Source organism: Molothrus aeneus, chromosome 2 (assembly GCF_037042795.1).
Source record: "Molothrus aeneus isolate 106 chromosome 2, BPBGC_Maene_1.0, whole genome shotgun sequence".
In the NCBI taxonomy this organism is placed as follows: domain Eukaryota; kingdom Metazoa; phylum Chordata; class Aves; order Passeriformes; family Icteridae; genus Molothrus; species Molothrus aeneus.
The window spans coordinates 76,058,973-76,077,916 of record NC_089647.1 but is presented as its reverse complement, the minus strand read 5'-3'; the positions used below and the strand labels follow the sequence as shown (position 1 = coordinate 76,077,916).

Here is an 18,944-nt window from a genome sequence, read left to right as displayed (position 1 = left end):
TTAGCAGTTTTGATTGGTGCCATGTACTTACACTTGATCAAAACTGAATTCTGTTGGAAGTTGACATGTTTATCTCCATTTTTTACTTTAACGATCATTTGGGACTTCTTGAATGTTCAAGGAAACTCTTACTCCAGCATTTCTCAATATACGTAACTGACTTTCCCATTACCACACCCTCCAAATGCAGATCATTTGAAACAGAGCAATAGTGAATTCTGGTATGTTAATAATACAGCACACTGAGCAGATCTGTCAGTTTTTGAAAAACAGTTTGCAATGTTAAAATGGAGTTATGTTGCAAGATAAGCATTACTGCAGTCCCTTACCCATTTTCGAGACACACAACATGTTCATATTTGTTGATTTTTCTCTAGCCTATACATACCTTACATTGCTTTCTAATAGCATCTGAACCTTCCTTCTGTGCAATGGAAGCACCATCTAGATCCTTACTGTAACACTGGAGACTCCAGTGAAATACGGTTTTAGCTTTGGGAGAAAACATTGTTTGCTTTCCACAGTTAAGCTCTCTAAAAACAGCTCAAATCCATCAAACCACATTTGACTGAAAAGTAGGGAAATTCTGTAGCTTTTCTTGCTAAAGCTGAATGAAGACATTTAGTTCTCAGGCAGATGAGGTAAGAAAGACCATGGACTCATTGCCTTCAGGTTCATCTGTCTGAATTGACTCTCATTTTGTGAATTTAGTATACAAATCCACCACTTAATTAAAATATGTTTGTACATGCTGACACTGAGTCTTGAGGGGAACGTATATTTAAAGTTTGAGCACCATGCAGTTTTTAAAATGTTCATTATTTAATTTTATCTTTAAATAAATTAGGTTTAAATTGAAAAGGCCTTTACAGCAATATTTTTCCTAGTATAGAATGCTTGTAAACTGCCACCTTGCATGTCATATCTTTATTTTCATGTAAGTAATCTACATTCTAATGCTTAAATGACTTTCATCTCACTGGAATATCCCAGAAAAAATAATCCTATTTTAAGGCTGGCATATAATACCTGAAAACAGAGGTTTATGCCAGATACAGAACTGGCAGAACTTAAAATGTTTGCAGTTTCTGACTTAAAAAAAAAAACAAAAAACCACAACCAAACCTCTTTTAGTTTCAGAATGGTAACAGTGAATTAATATCATTTAGGTAATTGAATTAATGTGGATCTTAAAACTGTGATGATAGACTTCATAAAGGCCATGTGCCAGTGCATTCTCCTTGAGCAGTTTCACATTGTTGAGTTTAGGAAAGAATTCAGCACAGCTTGAACAGACAAAGGAAAAATGCCTGGTTTTTTTTCTTGTCCCTGTTAGCTTGCAGAAGCTGATGAAGATGATTGGGATATTTCATCAGTAGAAGAAGACATTTTATTGATGAAAGAGAACAGAGGTCAGAAGGCAATGACAGTTCAGAAAAACGAGCCCAGTGCTGCATCTGTGGTTCATGCATGGGGCCTTCCCAAGAAGAGTGCACCAAAGGAGGAAGGTAATGTGTTCATAAGTGACTGACCCACCTAGAGGAGGATTCAGTACAGTCTATTACACATTGTAATTCAATAGATGGGGTTTTGTAAGAAAAGAACAAGAAAACCTTTGTGTTTGGCTTCTTGCTATATAAATATCATGTTTTTATGATACTTAATGGTACATAAACCACACACACACATAAGTACACAGAGATACCAACTTAAATTTGAGATTTTAAACCATAATATTATCAGACTTCAACATCATCTTAAAAATTAATCATCTGAGGTATTTTTTCTTTCCAAATTTAAGGGCGAAGGGAACTCCCTTTTTCTTGAGAATAATAACATTTCAGGTTTGTTCAAGGTGTCTGATTTACCAGGCTGAAGTAAATATTTGAACTAGTGCTAAAGCAAAAGCCTCAATCTTACATATAATTTATATAGTAGTTTCTAACCCTTACATTTCAATATATGTAAAGGTTAAAGCTGTGTCAGTTACATAAGGATACTTCTGGTTATTTTTGAAGGGAAAGTAAGGTTGGCACTGACTGCTTGCTTTATCTGCTGTGAGAGAAACAATCTACATATTATCAACACTTGTCATTTGCTTACTGGTTGCAATTTGGGGACTTCCTGAAGTCCACAGGTGTTTGTTCATATAGCATGTCATTTTCTTTTATAGACAAATGCAAAGTAAAAATATCCCCAAAAGAGTATTAATAACTATTAATTATTCTGTCTGTTTGTTTTAAAAGGCCTTCATGAAGCTGATAATACAAGCACGTTAAAAAGCAGCTTGGTCACTGTAACAGACTGGAGTGATTCTTCAGACATATAATTGTTCCATTCCTGATTGGAGGTCCCGCTTCTGGGTTCTGCCTGGGTTCAAAATGCAGGTGAAAACATCAAGTGTTTCCCAGTAACTTCTCTCATTGGTCCAGTAATAACAAGGAATACTGTTTACAGAGCTCTCGTGTCTTTCAGTCTGACTCTGAAAAAGAATATTGAAATATGCATTACTGGCCATGCCTATTTGGAAACAAAGTAATTCTTCTTTCTTTTTGTGATAGTTTAACCCCAGCCAAGCCCCACACAGCCACTCACTCACTCCCTCCCTCACCTGTGGAACTGGGGAGAGACTTGAAAGAGTAAAAGTGAGAAAACTCATGGGTTGAGATCAAGGCAGTTTGATAGGGAAAGCAAAAGCCACACACACAAGCAAAGCAAAACAAGGAATTAATTCACTGCTCCCATGGGCAGACAGTTGTTCAGCCATCCCAGGAGAACAGGGCCACTTGTAATGGTGGCTTGGGAAGACAAATGCCATCACTCCAAATGTCTTCCTCTTCCTCCTTTTTTCCCCACTGTATATACTGAGCATGATGTCACATGGTCTGGAATATCCCTTTGGTCAGTTTGAGTCACCTGTCCCACCTGTGTCCCCTCCAAACCTCCTGTGCACCCCCTATCCTCACTGATGTGGTGGTATGAAAAACAGAAAAGGTTCTGTGCAAGCCCTGCTTAGCAATACTAAAAACATCTCTATTACCAACTCTGTGTCCAGCACAAATCCAAGACACAGCCCCATACCAGCCATGGTGAAGCAAATTACCTCTACCCCAGCCAAAACCAGCACACTCATGAGTTCAGTGGTGAAAGTCTCTATCATTTCTCTGAGGTGAAGATTTTACCTCTAATGTTTACATTAAAGATTGAAACTGGTCTTGCAAGAAACCAATGAACAGAATATACTGCAGAGTATTACTTTATACAATCTTTAATGCATATTTTTTATATTTTATCATGAACTTTATATAAAATTGTCAACATTTTAAAGAAAATATGTCCATGTATTAAACTATTAAGTTTCTACCATGGTTTACAATAAACACTAAATGAAAAGAAAAAAGCCTCAGCTCTAAAACTAATCATCATCAAATGCCTCTTATATGGGGAAGTTGGTTTTTTGTGGTGTTTTTTTGTATTGGAGCTCAGTCTTTGTTAGTATAAAAGGACAACAACTAGAAAAAAATCACAATGTCAAGCCACAGTAAGGAAAGCACTAACCTGCCATTGCAGAAGTACTTGACATTTCTGCTTTGTCCATATTGGCTGCCTTCTTTAAAAAAACACAGTAGTGTTTCTACTTAAATGAAGTACAAAAATAACATAAAACAAAAAGAACCTTGACTTCATAGTTTGAATGTAATTTAGATAATATCACATACAAATCTTTTTCTATAATGTGCCATTATTAAATAGGACTGTTCATTTTTTATATTTACACTGTCATCCCAAAATAACCTACTTTTATTGAAATTCCCCAGGTCCATCAGTTCAAACTTCACAAAAAACCTGAGTTTGAGTCTGATTTTAGGGACTCAATCTAGAAAGCATTTTGTGGTTATTTGTAATCTCTGTTCTCATTTATTGACTTGTACAAATGCTCCCTCAAAAGTCATCACATTTCCATGGACAGACAAAAAACCCACCACAAGCTGAATTTTTGAACTGCAATATGCCAATACAGTGTGTGTGATGCCATTCCCATAAGCAGCTGACATGACAAACTGAATTAGTAAATACATCGTTTATTTTTTTTCAAGAATGCAACATCAGCTCATGATTTCCAGGTATAAACTTTACAATACCAACATCAATCTTAAAATATTATATAATAAAATTTACATCAATATGTAAAAAGCTGCAAGTTAATATTTTTAAAAGTCATTGTCTTAGTGGTAAGTACATAGGGCTTGGGGTGGGGGGAATCACTGTGAATGAAACGTACAAAATCACGTTTAAAAACGTTTTGAGTCTTCCAACAGTGCAACTAAACGTAGGCGTTCTTGTCAAAGTGCTTGGGTGGGCTTTTGTCAGGGACGCTGTTGTGCACCTTTGTACGAGAAGACATCACAGATGTGGCTCCATTATAGGCATAGCCCCTCCTGAAGAGAAAGAAACAACCATTTACAGCTCTTCCCACAGACAGGTGGCATCTCTGCATCCAGGCATTCTAGTAATAAAGCCAGAAGAAATGTATGGGAATGTACCTACAAATTTCAGGGGAGGTGGCACATTCCCACTCTGTGTGGTCCCATTCTAGTTAAACATTGCCACTCCAGCTATCTCTTTGCATCTGTCTTTACACTTTCCTGTAACACATACCCCTTATCCCTTCTTCACAGCTAAGTAAATTAGGGCCTAATGATGAAATAATTTAAATTGTGGCAGACCCTAGGTGAATAGTTACTCTCTACAGCTGTTCCTCTTTGTTATCACCCCTCTTCAGCTGCTGGAGGTCCCACTGCCACCACCACTAGCTTTTGATCTGATGATTTGAGATCAAAGAATCTTGTCTATTCATGCCTGTAGAGCTTTTCTTTATTGGTGGATTATCCTTACATCCCCTTATTTTCTTCTATCCACGCAATCTTTTTCAGAATCTCGTTGCAAAGTGTTTTGAGACAGTAATCAAACTGCATACATATAGCAGGTAAAAATGCAGAGGTATGATTTCTTTCAGTAAGTAAAACTTGTGTTTTACCTTGCAGAATTACTGTTTTCAGCTATTGAGAAGCAGAATATAATGCCACCAATTATGCAGAGTGATGCTCCAGCCCATCCAATGAACAAAGCTGCTCCTAATTCATACCTACAAGAAGTCAATAAATGTATTTAACAGAAGAGAGCATTTAATTTAATAGGGTTATTTCCAGAATAAAATAACTAAATACTATATTTTTCTTGAATAACTTTCCATTGACACATAAATTATTTACCACAAAATCAGCAGCTCTGCCATTCACCCACATTCTTTTCATTATTTCCCTCTGACTCAGGAGGCAGTCCCTGCAGTACAGTTGGGCAGTACTTCTCTCCCTGCTCAGCTGGGGTTAGGGTTAGGGGAAGGCCTGGCCTTTGTCCATCTCCTCCTGGATTGCTTTGCTGTGGGGTTATGTCATTCTGTGGCCCGTTTACAGCTCCAGCTCCTCCATTTCAGTTTTGTTCCTGTTGGCTCCCAAACCAAACTGGACCGGGGCTTTTGCTGGGGCTTTTTTGCTACAAATTCTGCCTACTACTCTCCTTAAGTTTCCCCTCTGGCTCTCAGGATCTGTCTGCCTCCATCCCTCATCATCCACACACCAGCCTACTTAAAACATGAGTTTGTACATATGCATAATATGCATATGGAATACACATGCAATGTATATGTATGCAACATATGCATATACATACACAGGTGTGTCTGGTATAAGCATTTGCACACACAGGTGCATGTTCCAGCATATTTCTCCTTCTCTAGTCCCTGTGGCTGGATTCTATCTGGAAGAAACTGCTCCCCAGCACCTCCATGGGCAGAATTCTCAGTCACCAGCAATGGTTCCCTCTGCTGCCTCAGCCAACCACAAACTGCTGCCAGGAACTGCTCCCTTTGTCACTGAGAGGAGACAGTGGTGCTTTAGGAGCATTATCCCACTAAGTCCATGTTTCTAAAGCAACAGTAGTAAATGAAGGCAAAGAAGAACATTGGGAAGAGATTCTTTTCTTTCCCCTCAGCGCTGAAGCTTCAAGACAAGCAGCAAACCATGGATGCTCTTTGTCTGCTCCATTCCCCAGCTCTCTGCCTGAGTACCACTCTAAAAGCATGTTAAGGATGACCTGCATTAGGCTGCAGCCCAACAGTCTTCAGAGTCTCCTATTCCTCACTTTTAGAAAACACTTGTGTGTCTCTTGCTCTTTCTCTGCTGCAATTTCCCTTTAAGGAGACATTTATCTTCTCCAGACTTCTGGGATCTTGCATGGAAACACAAGTCCCTGTCCCCCCTCCAGCCACAATTACCAACCAGGAGTCTGTGCTGTTCAAGCAGATGCTACTAAATTGATTTGTTGTAAACTGTGGTGAGGCAGCCAAATAAAAGCCCCTCCTTGACAGCCTGCCTGTGCAACTGCAACACTGTGTAGCTGCACTTCTCAGCTAGTTGTGAACATTTCCATGTGCACAGGCTCTAATTCCACATTACTAAAATATCTAACTGAAAATACCTGTCAGCTGTTCTGAAATACTCGTATCTTTACAAAAGGGTACTAGAGAAACACTCAAAAAGAATCCAGTGAGGTGTTAGAAGACTCCAGACCATAAATCATCACTAGACCAGGAGGCACATGCAAGATCCGTGAAGAGCACATGAGGATCAGGTGCACAGACTGTGAGGGGATAAAGACCCAGGAATTGCTTTGTTCAGGCTCCCTCTCTGGAGACACCAAGCTCAAGCTGAAATAAACTGACTCTGCCTCAGAACCATTCCTCAACACCAGCATGGAGCTAACAGACTCAACCTCCAGTTTAAACTGCTGGGAACCATAGCTCCTTCTACTCTGGAAAACTCTCCACCCAATCCCATTTCACTTCAAAATCTGCTAAACCTGTAAAATTTTAATTGTACTTATGCTCACATTTCCAACCACCTTGCTACGGTTTTCACGTGACTTAAGGAGATTTGTGTCTCTCCAAGAACACGGTGTTCTCTGATAAGAAACAGAGATCTACATCAGAGCTCATCACCTAAGATCTTATTATTTCAACATGCAAGAAATACACACAAAGTGCACTTCTAAAACACTTTCAAAGCACCTCTTTCATTGACCTGTAAAAGCAGATCAGAGGGACTAGCTCAGATGTGAGGTAAGGCCCCTCATGGGGATCCCTCCATCCCTCCAGGACTGCCAGAGCACACCTAAGGTACAAGGACCAGGATTAGGCTCCCCACAGAAGTCAATGCACATCACCAGACTGCTGGAGAACAGAGCTGGATCAAGATCCAAGATGGCTGTTGCAGTAACAACTTACTTGCCAAGACCACTTGCCTCGAAAGTGGGAAACACAAGTTTCCATGTTTTTGTCTAACAACACAAAATGGTTGACTAGAGGCTGAGGGATTTAAGGAGACCATCTTCCCTAAGCGCTATCTTCCCTTCCTGAAACTCTTCAATTCTACAGAAAAGAAACCATGACTATATTTGATAAAACTGGGTAGAAAAGGGGTACCCGAGTGTTACCTACTAGTTGGGACAGAAGACATGGGGTTTAGCCTTCATAGTTGGGATTATTTGACCTTTTGAAGCGACACTTGTTACTATATTATGATTAAACAGATTAAACAGTATGGCCCTGCTTGGGGGACTGCCACACTGCCAGGTTAATGAGTTGCAGAGCTATCCTGATAGGTCTTTCTTCCACATCTTCAAACAGAGAGAACAACCTTTCTGATTTACATTGGTACTTAGGAGGAAAACTCAAGATTTTCAATTGCATGTCAATGCCTATGTGGGAAGTTAGTCAGCTAATTTCAATTAAAAATAGCAAAGAAGGCTGGAGGGGAATCTTGATGGTTGACACGAGGTGCTGAATATCTTGTGTCATTTGTTTCCCACTAACAGTATCTCAAGCCTGTCTTTGACACTGCCAGACTAACTTCAGGAGAGAAATGTGCAGTAAAAGGCAAAAGGTTGAAACCCTCTCTCAGTGAAGAGACAATTCCAAATTTCCACAATATACCAGCAAACATTTTAAATGTACCTGCAATGCATAACAAAGTAAGGGTTTGGAGATGGCAACAAAATGGAAATTTTGCATCAGTTGAGAGAGGAAGGAGCTAAATGCCATCATTAGCTCAGTCTGATGCAAGGTCACTGCATGAGCTACGTTCATTGTGCACAACTCAAATTAAAATTTCAGGATTTCCTCTCTGCCTTTATCTTTGCAATCATGATTATGTCTGCCTGCAGCTGAGCTATGCTGTTTGTCCCACAAAAAAAAAAGGTAATTTCTGGAGAGGATGTTTTACTACCATTATTTCAATATTTAAACTGGATTTCTCATTCCTTCACAGTAAAATTCCACCATAAGGTCTACCTGCTCTTTTGCAGCAGTCAAGGGTAGGAATACAGTGTAGGAAAAGGACTTCTGGCAGCAAACATGGTATTTTTCACTAATAACAGTAAGCCTGATGAATAATTAACTGCTGTCTATATAGCCAGGCCCCATTTTCTTCAAAGAACCTCACATCCTCCTTTCTTTTGGTGGCCTTTCAAGCCTGTCTTCTCTACATCAAATAAACAGAAACTATAGGGGAATTATGGAGAAAACTAATACAAGACTACTAATACAAAACTAATGCTGTTTCAGGAAAAGCAGTGTCAACCCTACTGCAAATGTAGATCCCTTTAGTGTTATTTATTCAGACTATTTTCTTTCTGTCAAAGTGAAACATAAAGGGTCAGGGTTCCTTACTGATCCCTTACTTGGATCCCAGAGAAATGTACACCCAATGTTTGGCATATTCTGGAATCACTGCCAAGAAAACTTTAAAATCCTTGCCCTTAAAAAAAGAGTTTACATCATGTATTAAGGCAAAACATGAAAGTCTCTGATGGTATAATTTACAGCCAACATTTTCAGACTTGGTAAAGAATGTCAATCCAAAATCCAAGTGTTGGTTTGTGGATTGCTGCTTTTGCAGGTCCTGAGAATTTGCACAGCTTTAAAGGAAGTCTTCAGGGATGCTCATTATCTCTGGTGTGGATCCCAAAATTCTATAAATACTCACTCTCTTAAATTTAATTACAGGTATAGGCAAAGTAGTTATGTTAATGCTTAAAAGATCGTGGGTTTTGATAAGGTTTATGATCCAAATTTCAGTCACCTGGATTTGAAAATCTGTCTGCAAAATTCCACCAAGCCTGCAGGAAACTCTCCTCAAGGGGAATCAAGATTGCATGGTGCTCGACACCTTTATCAAAGCCACCTTCTATCAAAGGCTCCAGGAAATACTTTCTCCCTTCCCTATCAAATGATGCACCTAATGAGCCCCTGTGTCTTGTGCAATTCTTTTACCGCACCTCTGGCATCCAGGCAGGCTCCGTTTCCAATTAACCCCAGCAGCCCTGCCAGCCTGTGGTAGAGCTGGGCACATGGATTGCAGAGCCATCACTGTGCAGCAAAGTGTTTGTTCATTGAATTTCAGCACCTGCTTGCTCCAGTTAGAAATTGTGGATAAATAAAACTGCAGCCCACTCTCCTCCTCTGCCCACGGGGAGAAGCAGCTGCTCTCTGTCTAAACAGGCTGTGGCGTGCGGTAGGAAACCTAAGGTCTATTTGTTTGAAAGATTTATGGGTATAGGAAAGTACTTACTTTTGTGCAACAAAAGAAGGGTCAAAGAACTCAGACGTAATCCTGTTTGCATACAGGGAACAACTAGTCATAGAGCACAACCCTGAAAAGCATAAGACAAACCATTCAGTGGAGCTGGCAGCAGAGCTTTAGGCCTGGCCCTGAAGTCAACGAAGTCATGGAGAATTGTGCACGGGTTTCTGCAGAAAAGAAGCGGCTCTGGTATGACTTCAAATATGCAAACTGATAAAAACAAAGTATATTTACCAGAGAGTATGAAAATCAGTCCAGCTAAACAAGCTATTTTTGCTTTAGTCTGATCAGAGCCTCCGACTTTTGTACATTTCATCCCAACCAGTCCAAAAACGGCACCGAAGAAGCCCAGGCAGACAGCGGAGATCATCAATCCTCTGCAGGCCTGGATGTAACCTGTGAGAGAAAGAGCAAGGCTAATATGAGAACTGGGACCATGACAAGTTTTGCTGTACTTTCCCTCCCTCTGTGCAGCATCAGGCACTCACAATTGCAAGTGGACTCAGACTTTGGCTGGAACAGTATCACTTTACCATTGACTGTGTTCCTCCAGGTGATGTGTGCCCTTCACAGGGCATCATCACCCGTGCCCAGCTCATAAGAATCATACTATGGCACTCAGGGCTCCAAAACATTATCCCATGGCACTGAGTATAGCATCTGCAAGAGGTTATACCCATGAGGTTTAGAAGAGCAACTCCACGTGGTGCAATCAGGTCATAAGTTGCAGAGCCACTCTTTAAGTGCAGCGCACTCAAAGCAAGTCTTACATCAGTCCAGCTGTGTCGCAGGTGCAATATGGCTGGCAGTGAGGCTAGCAGCAGAGACCCTGGCTGGGGTCCTGAGCCTTCCTAGACCTGCCTGGATGCGCCGCTGATTTGATTTGGATTTGCTCAGAAGGCCCTCATTCTGCAAGGAAGTCAGCCACGCACTCAGCTCCATGCACAGCAGTAGTCCCTTGGGATAAAGCAAATCACTGCCATATTTAAACCTGGACAAACAGCTTCCACCTGGCTTCAGCCACAAACAATTTGGCTGTGCTGCCTGAGACTGCTCCCAGAGGGACCTCCCAGGGCAGGACCCTTCAAGGGGACAATGGGCTGCTTGGCCTCTTCTCCCTTCTGAGAATATCTTGTAATTGAAGGACTGTGATAATCTCATATCGCTGCTTACGGGGTGGAACGCTGCAATCTTACACAGCTGAATAACCATCACAAGATGTTTTTCTTCATAACCTGTTGTTACATCTCATTTAAAATGAAAATGAACTCCCACTATTAGGGCATTCATTCTTTTTGCTTTGATCTCCAGTGGGTGGAAATGTTGAGAGCTAAACCACATTGTCATTGCCTATTACACCAAATTTTATGTAACAATAAATAAACAAAAAAAAAAACCACCAAACCCTGCATAAACGTTTTAATATGTAATAAAACAATATACTAAAGCAGGAACTAGAGGACATTTGATGAAAACAGAAGACAGCAGATTCAAAACAACAGGTATGCTTGTTTGTAAAATGAAGCGGTGGAATTCCTTTCTACAGGATGTGTGGACACTAAGGGTTTACTGATACTCAGAGACTGGATATGTTCCTGATGGAGAAGTCTGTGTCTGGCTGGCAGGGCTTTGGATACAGATGTCTACCACAGACACCTGGCCACCTTCTGCTATCCTTAGTGCCACCTCCTTTAGCCACTGCCGAAGGTACATCAGCTCTAGGATGACCGCCGCGTGCTTGAACAATGTTCAAATCCCTCAATGATTCACAGCTTTGGGCAACAAAGCAATTTGTAGTACATAACACCCCATTTTAGCAGGCCTGCTGAACCTGGGAGCTGTGCTGCCCATCTGTGAACACAACCTACTAGCATTTATCTACCTCTGCTGGCACACAGACAGACTTCTTTCATTTGCAACAGGCTTCTGTGGCCCACCTGCTCCAGAAAGACACAGCCAGTGACATAAGTGTGACAGCTCACATGTTGGAATGTAAGAGAGAGAGTGATTTGTGCAAGACTCAGGTTTGAAGACAGCAGCCTTGCTTTGTTAGTTTTTGCTATAGGCATGGAAAACTTGGCTTATGCTGCTTTAGGTGGTGTGTAATGTATTTCTTGTAGCAGACAGGTAAAGCACGAGATGAAGACTGGAAAGGAAGCTATTATTTCTGACAGGTCCAATTTATTGACAGTGTTAGTTAGCTAATTGACACATTAAAGTGCTGAACCATGAACATGTTTACCCAGAGGTCCTCTAAACTTTTATTTATGTCTGAACCTCCTAGGAAAACCAGTAAATATTCACCCCAACTAAAATATCCAACATTTGCTAGTAACCACAGGGCTGAAATTCAGTTTTTCCTGAAGGTCAATACACAGTTTTAAAATAGGTAGAGGGTAGTGAGACACCAAGAAATAATTAACTCACTCACTCAGAAATCATTTTCAATTTTAAACAGCATGAGCTGGAGGACTGCTCAGTTCTGCTGAATGAATAACCTTTCTCACTAAATAATTCACCAAATTGGGCAGGCCAGCTATAGTAGGGCTTGTTTCAGTTCACCAGAGCAGTCAGCCAACTGGGACACATTTTTAAAACAAAATACAAGAAAAAAAAATCCCAATTTACACCAGTACTGTGGAAAAGCAGAAGGCTCTAGCAGTCCCACGAGGTTGACTGGAGCATTAGGAAGCATGAAAGGTTGAAATCAACCTTTTCACCAAATCAAACCTCCTATTGCTTAGATCCTAGATTCAAACTCTGTATAACATTTGGCTGTAAGAGGAACTAAACCTCTTTTTTGCTTTCAAGAAAGCAAGATTATATTGGTCACCAAGACTTACAGGGTTTGTTCTGCTCGAAGAAGAAAAGGATCTGGGGAGACCTTACAGCAGCCTTCCAGAACATAAAGTGGGCCTACAGGAAAGCTGGAGAAGGACTTTTTACAAGAGTGTGTAGGAGACAGGACAAGGGGAAATGCCTTTAAACTGAAAAAGGGCAGATTTAGGTTAGATGTTCGGAAGATATTAGATATTAGGAAGAAATTCTTTACCGTGAGGTGAGACACAGGAACAGGTTACCCAGAGAAGCTGTGGATGCCCCGTCCCTGGAAGTGTTGAAGTTTGGATGCAGCTTTGGATCATCTTTGAGCAACCTTTACTAGTAGGAGGTGTCCCTACCCATGGTAGGCAGGTTTGAACTAGATGGTCTCTAATGTCCCTTCTAACCCAAAACATTCTGTGATACTATGATGATGAAGAGGCATGAAAAAGGGAGCTGTCTATTTTTTCACAGTCCTCCACTCAAGACTAAGACCTGTCCTTTTCCAAATATTTATTGTCTGTATTTGCACCAGCTCCTGCAGGAAACTTGTCATGTACATACCAACCACCCAAATGAAGCTCCCAAGCAGCAAAAAGCCATGTGTTTCAAACAGACAAGCAGACAAACATGCATTGCTCATAAAGTCATGTTTAGCAGCATTCCAAGAGAAACCTATTTCAAGGTGGGTTGTTTTTTTTTTTTGTTTTGTTTGGGGTTTTTTTTTTTCGTTTCAAACAAATGTGTTTTGTCTTGCACTGAAATTCATCTTGTTAGAGCTTCATCCTTCTTGCCTCGCTGCTCTCACACTTGCCTCATGCTTACAAAGACTTAGAAGGCATTCATGTACTCATATCATATGACACTATGGAAAAAAAATATATATGCAAAGTTCTGGGGATTGCCACTTTCACAATAAATGCCTCTGGTGGCATTTTGCAGTCTACATCATGTGAAGAGGTAGCCTTACAGATACAGCACAGATTCCTTCCAAAAGTACACACCCATTGCTTTTGTATGTCTTTCTAAGTTCTAATACCCTCTTTTAGCTCATAATTGAATTTTTGTTCAGCTCTTTTCTTGCAAAAGGTCATCAGATCCACTGTAGGAAACATGGAAACTGATACGTCCTCTTTTGGGGGAGGTGGTTTCATCAGTAAATTTCCACCTATGACAAGTGGCACAAAAAGTAAACCCAAAATGACTTTAAGCCCCACAGACAGGAAGAGCATTTTTGCTTGCATAAAGAATGTAGGGCTCAGCACTTAATGAGGGCTGGCCAAATTGGTTTCTTCTATAGGAATGCATAAAGGTGGAAGGGGACCACAAGCAATTTTCTCTGGAAGCCACTCGTGTGGAGTGATGGCCTGAAAGCCATGATGGTCTGCTGTGCCATCTCACAGCAAGTGGGGCAGGACAGTCCAGGCCCACTCCATGACAGAAACCAAAACAAAGGTGAAGAGGAACCATCTCCTGAGCACCCCTGACCTGAACTATGACACTGCTTCTGAAGAAGGAAGGACTTCTCCTGCACTCCACAGGAGAACTCCAGCAACTGGCATAGAATCACAGAGTCACTGAGGTTGGGGTAGGGAGGGACCTCAGAGGTCATCTGGTTCCTTCACATAGAGCAGGTTCCTCAAAGCATGGTCACTCCACTTTCTTTCCCCCTCATTTTGCCCCTGATCCCCTGGAAGACCTGAGCAGTCTTTCGGGATAAGAAGTCCAGCTTACTTAGAGGTTTCCAATTTGACCCAAAAAAAAATATTTCTGTAGAAGAGGAACTGCTCTGAGAGGCAGATCCTCTCCATCTCTGTGATGAAGGAGTGGAGCTGAGCCACATTTCCCTAGGACAGCAGAAATATTTTTAGGAATTTTCCAGTCATGCTCTACCATTTTGAGGAGAGCAACATATTGTCACTACATGTCTCTTTACAGGGTTATTATTTCAGCTCACAAACACTTCCCTGAGAACAGCAAGCAGATCTGCCCTGTTTGTGTATTCTGAGTCCCCCACCTGAGGATGGAGTCAGGAAGTTCCCATATTCCCAGTCACCAGGAATGGGATCCACCTTGGGCATGTAAGTCTGGGCAAAGGGGAAGAGGAGGGAAGGAAGAGGCTAGACAAGGGCTGAGGCAGACTTGTCCTCTCGTTGAGACACAAATTCTTTAAGCCACGAGTGACACACCGCAGCCCTGAAGTGCACTCCCCACGGGGGAAGGGTTAGGGTGAAGAGGGGACATACACACCCACAGTCAGCTGCTGACAGGCTCCCTGCAGAGCTTGAAACCACAAGGAAGGGAGTCTGGGCAAGGCTAGCTACAGAAAGCACCCCTGACTGCAGTGCTGCCCCTCTGACCCCACCCAGCTTGCCTGGTCTGTGCTGGGGGTACATCACTCTCTCTCCAGCCTGCCTTTCATTCACATTGTGCCTGGGTGCCAGAATCTGCCCCCAAAGCATTTAAAGATGCTGCTGAGAAACACTGAAGCCAAGAACTTTCTACTACTGAAAAACAACCTGGCCAGAAGGGTTGGGACAGGGCCCTTCCAGATGTGCATTTCAGACTTACTTCTGTCCAAAATGAGCTGGTGACTCGTTCACTGTGCACAAGGGACCTCAGAAACTCATTCTTTGGCCAAGTGGAACGTGCTACCCCACACTCAAGGTTTCAGTGCACAAGCATGTGGGGGAAAGGAGGGAAAAGATCTTGCTGTCAAGTGTTGTATTCTTTTTGAAAATTTAAATGTTCCAAATTCTTCGTACTTTGCAACTGTGCTTTTCTTACTTTAAAATCAGATTCACCCAGACCTAAAAGAACAGCTAAACAATAGGTTCAAGGGATCCAAAAGGTTTCGCACCAACGATCACTCCACGCCTGCCTGCACAGAGACCCCTGCTCCTTGCCCAGTCCTGGAAATTACACTCTCAGCTGCTACACTTGGCCACAGAGTGACTGATGTCAGTGGAGGCCAGCCAGCTCTCCTGTCCCTTCAGAGGAACAGGCAAATTCCTCTGCTGCCACAGGGCTGGGTCAAAATAATGTCTGGGAACGGCACTTCTGGCCCTGAGGGAAGCATCCTGCAGTGGTGGTGCTTGAGGGCTGCCTGTGTTACCTCCTTTTGGTATCTTGGCCTCTTTCAGCCTTTTCACATACAGAGGTTAAAGGGTTTCTGATATTGGTACTAACGTCATGCTCATATTAATCCCTGTTACAATTAGTATTAATCTCTCTTAGTGATTAGATTAACAGACCTTCCTTTCTTCTTAAACAGAGCTTTTACACCAAAATACCTGCTCAGACTCCAGTGCAAAGGGAATGTCTTGCCAGACTGTGATCAGTAGGCATGATCAAAGCCAGTGGCACACTGCATATTGCATTCATTTATAACTATAAAAACTTAGAAAAGGTGCAATAATCTTAGAAGCCTTTCCTCCCTTTCTTTACAGCCACTTCTGAAGCTATAAACCGATGTTAGACACGCTTCTCCTGTTTCTACCAGCCACGATCGGTGTGGACTTATCAACTAAAAGTTTAGTTGTAAAGATTTCCTGCAGTGAATCAGTTTCCCAGTACAGCTTCCTTAAAGGGCAAAAATGTTTCCCCTTAACGAGGGAAGAAACGCAGCACCAACTCAATCTTTGGTTTCAAGCCCTATAGCAAAACTCTTAGCTTTGCTTCAAAATAGCACTGCCCTAAAGCTGAGCAAAGCTATGCATCCCTTTTGCATACCTTTGCATCCCTGACTGCCCTGAGCTTTCACACTGTCATTTATCAATAAAGCAATTACATCTGAGTTAATAACCACTTAGCAAAACCAGCAGAGGAACATTAATTAAAACAAAACGACGCCAAGGCTTGTTCTTCTCCACCGACCGTTGCACGGCTGGCAAAACCATAAAAAAGAGGAATGTCACGACAGTCGGGAAATAAATCGGCAAGAAAAATCTGCCTGCATTCTTCTTGTGTCAAATCCACATACACACTCTTCTGATGGGGAAAAAAGGCAGGTAGTGACAGTACGAGAGGCCAAACCGGACACTCGGGCACCAAATATAATCTCAACTAATGGGTTTCTGGGGGCAAAAAACCCCACTTGCACAGGTGTGCATAAGCAGCCCGCTGCCGCCTGCCTGGGGAGACGGGAGCACCTGCCCACGAACCCGCGGGGGAGCCGCCTTCGTCCGGGTCCCCGCCGCCCCCGGCCCCGCTCGGCGCGCCCCGAGCCCCCCGCCCGCCCGCCCCGCCGAGCCCGGCCCGGGAGCGGCCCCGGAGCTCCCGCCGAGCGGCACAGGGACACCGGGAGGTGTCATCGGGGTGGGGGTCAGCGGGAGCCTGACCGTCCAGCGCCAGCATGGATGGGAAGTCCTTGCAGTTGGAGACGCCGGTGGAGTCGGTCACGCAGGTCTTCCAGAGGTTGGCCCAAAAGGTGGCGGTGGTGATGACCGTGCCATCGATGGTGGACACCTTCCAGTAGTCGGTGGGCAGCGTGGAGGACACCAGCACCCATCCCGAGATGGTCAGCAGGAAGGCGATGATCTCCGCCGACGTGCTCGCCATGGGCCCGGCAGCAGCGGCGGGCGGCGCGGAGCCCCGGCGGAGCCCCGGGCGGCGGATCCCGGCGGCAGCGGGCGGAGCCGAGCCGAGCCGAGCCGAGCCGAGCCGAGCCGAGCCGAGCCGAGCCGGGCGGGGCGGGGCGGGGCGGGGCGGGGCGGGGGCGGCCGCGCAGCCCAACCAGCACCGGCAGCTCCCGGCATCGCCCCGGACCGGCCCCGCCCCGGCCGGGCCCGGCATCGCCCCGGGCTGCGCGGAACGGAGCCCAGCACGGCCCCGCGGGGCGCTCCCCGGGCTGGCCCAATGAACCAGACCCGAAAGCAAACAGCGGCACGACCCGTAATGCGGGGTTGGATCCCCCTTCCTCCGCAGGTGCCCGTGCGGGGGTGGAGAGGGGATGGCAGCAGCGGGACAGGTGCATCCTTAGCATCTCCCTCCCAGCTGCAGGTTTGCGTCTCTTTCCCTATGACCCCGCGCCATCCTCCCCACAAAGAGCCTCGCCAGGAGAGTGGCTTCGAGGAATCCTTGTACAATACGGGCGTGCCGACCGCGAGCGCTCCGTATTCCTACAGGGACGTAAACTTTTGAAACGCAAAATAGAGTTTTTTAATCCTCTGAATTTCAGCTGGCCCCTGATATTATCCAGCCACAGGTGATACAGCGTTTGACACCTGTTATAGCAACGTGAGGTGATGAACTTGGGATTTTCTACCTCAGTTTTCATGCAGTGGCATTCGAGCCTGCAGCTCACAGGTGGAGCATTATCCTCAGTGGTTTCTCCTCGTTTGAAGCTGTTTACTTTCCACATCAGTAGTATATTTGCCATTGATGTGGAAAGTACACTGCCGGTCTTTACTTTCCTTCTATTTATGTCAAAACTATTGTTACATTTTCTAAACCTTTTTGCCAGATGGGCAATCACTGGAGGATAAGAAGCCATATTTGCATCATTATTCTTCTGATGAATGTGCTTTGGTTTTGCCGTGTGGACACAAACCCGGATGTAATCACCTTACAGACATATATTAAAAAAAAAAAAAAAAAAAAAGAGAAAAATCTCAGAGTTGGGTGTACCTTTGGATGTGTGTCAGAGCTCAGTGGGAACAGGGTGTTTGTTGATCTGTCAGTGCTCCAGCAGGATAAAAGGGGGTCCACAGACACATTTAGTGACACAGTGGCTCTCTGCCTGCTCTCTGCCTCCTTGGTACCCTCTGACTTTCAGGTGACGCAGTTCCCTGCATTGGCAGAGAAGAGGGACTGGGAAAAGCAGGCAGGAGGCTTGTTTGCACAGCAGCGTTGGGCATGGGGCATGCTGCAGCTCCATTCAACCTCTGTGCCAAGACGCCTTCCTCTCTCCCCAGGAGGGAAAGAAACAGTGTCCTGAAGAAGGTGAGCCAGCCCCCTGTGTGGTGTCAGGCTGTAGCCAGAGCTCGCTTTGGAACACTGGGATAACTGTAGATCCAAGTCCCATCTCCGTGATACTATGGTCTAGTTATTGTAGGGCATGGCAGCAGGAGGGAAAAAGGAAAGAAAGATTTTTTCAATATTTCCCCCCATCATAGTGCTTTGAGATCTTGCAGTCTGGAATTATGTTGGTCGTGGTAATGTAGATCAATCCAAGCTATCAACTAGGATCTAATCAAGTCTGAGGTAGGAGACTTGAGTCCAAACTTGGGTCATCGTGTTTCTTGACATGCGAAGCTCACCTATTGTTTTGTGGATAACACTGCTTTGCTTGGTGAATCCAGGGAGCAGCATTTGGGCAAATTTTGGCCAGGGCCTATCAGAACTTTTTGGTGTGCTGTCATGCAATAACCAGAAGGCTGGAGTGAGTGTTGAAGGACAGGACAGGAACACAGCCGGGACACCTCT

At 43.7% G+C, this 18,944-nt stretch overlaps 2 protein-coding genes across 2 annotated transcripts in view; one reads left to right on the top strand and one right to left on the bottom strand.

Annotated features, from left to right (window-relative positions):
- Positions 1–3,400, top strand: part of DZIP1 (DAZ interacting zinc finger protein 1) — a 37,790-nt gene extending 34,390 nt beyond the window's left edge. The window contains exons 19-20 of the mRNA XM_066545111.1: positions 1,337–1,508; positions 2,247–3,400. Coding sequence (XP_066401208.1) covers positions 1,337–1,508; positions 2,247–2,329 — 255 coding nt within the window. The 3' untranslated portion in view covers positions 2,330–3,400. The remainder of the gene's footprint in view (positions 1–1,336; positions 1,509–2,246) is intronic.
- Positions 3,401–3,830: 430 nt separating this feature from the next.
- On the bottom strand, positions 3,831–17,078 carry CLDN10 (claudin 10). Its single transcript, XM_066545112.1, has 5 exons — positions 16,859–17,078; positions 9,933–10,094; positions 9,687–9,768; positions 5,039–5,146; positions 3,831–4,439 (listed from the first exon to the last, which is right to left on the bottom strand). Exons 1-5 carry the CDS (start codon positions 17,076–17,078, stop codon positions 4,325–4,327), a joined length of 687 nt encoding a protein of 228 aa, XP_066401209.1. The 3' UTR covers positions 3,831–4,324.
- Between the last annotated feature and the right edge of the window lie 1,866 nt (positions 17,079–18,944).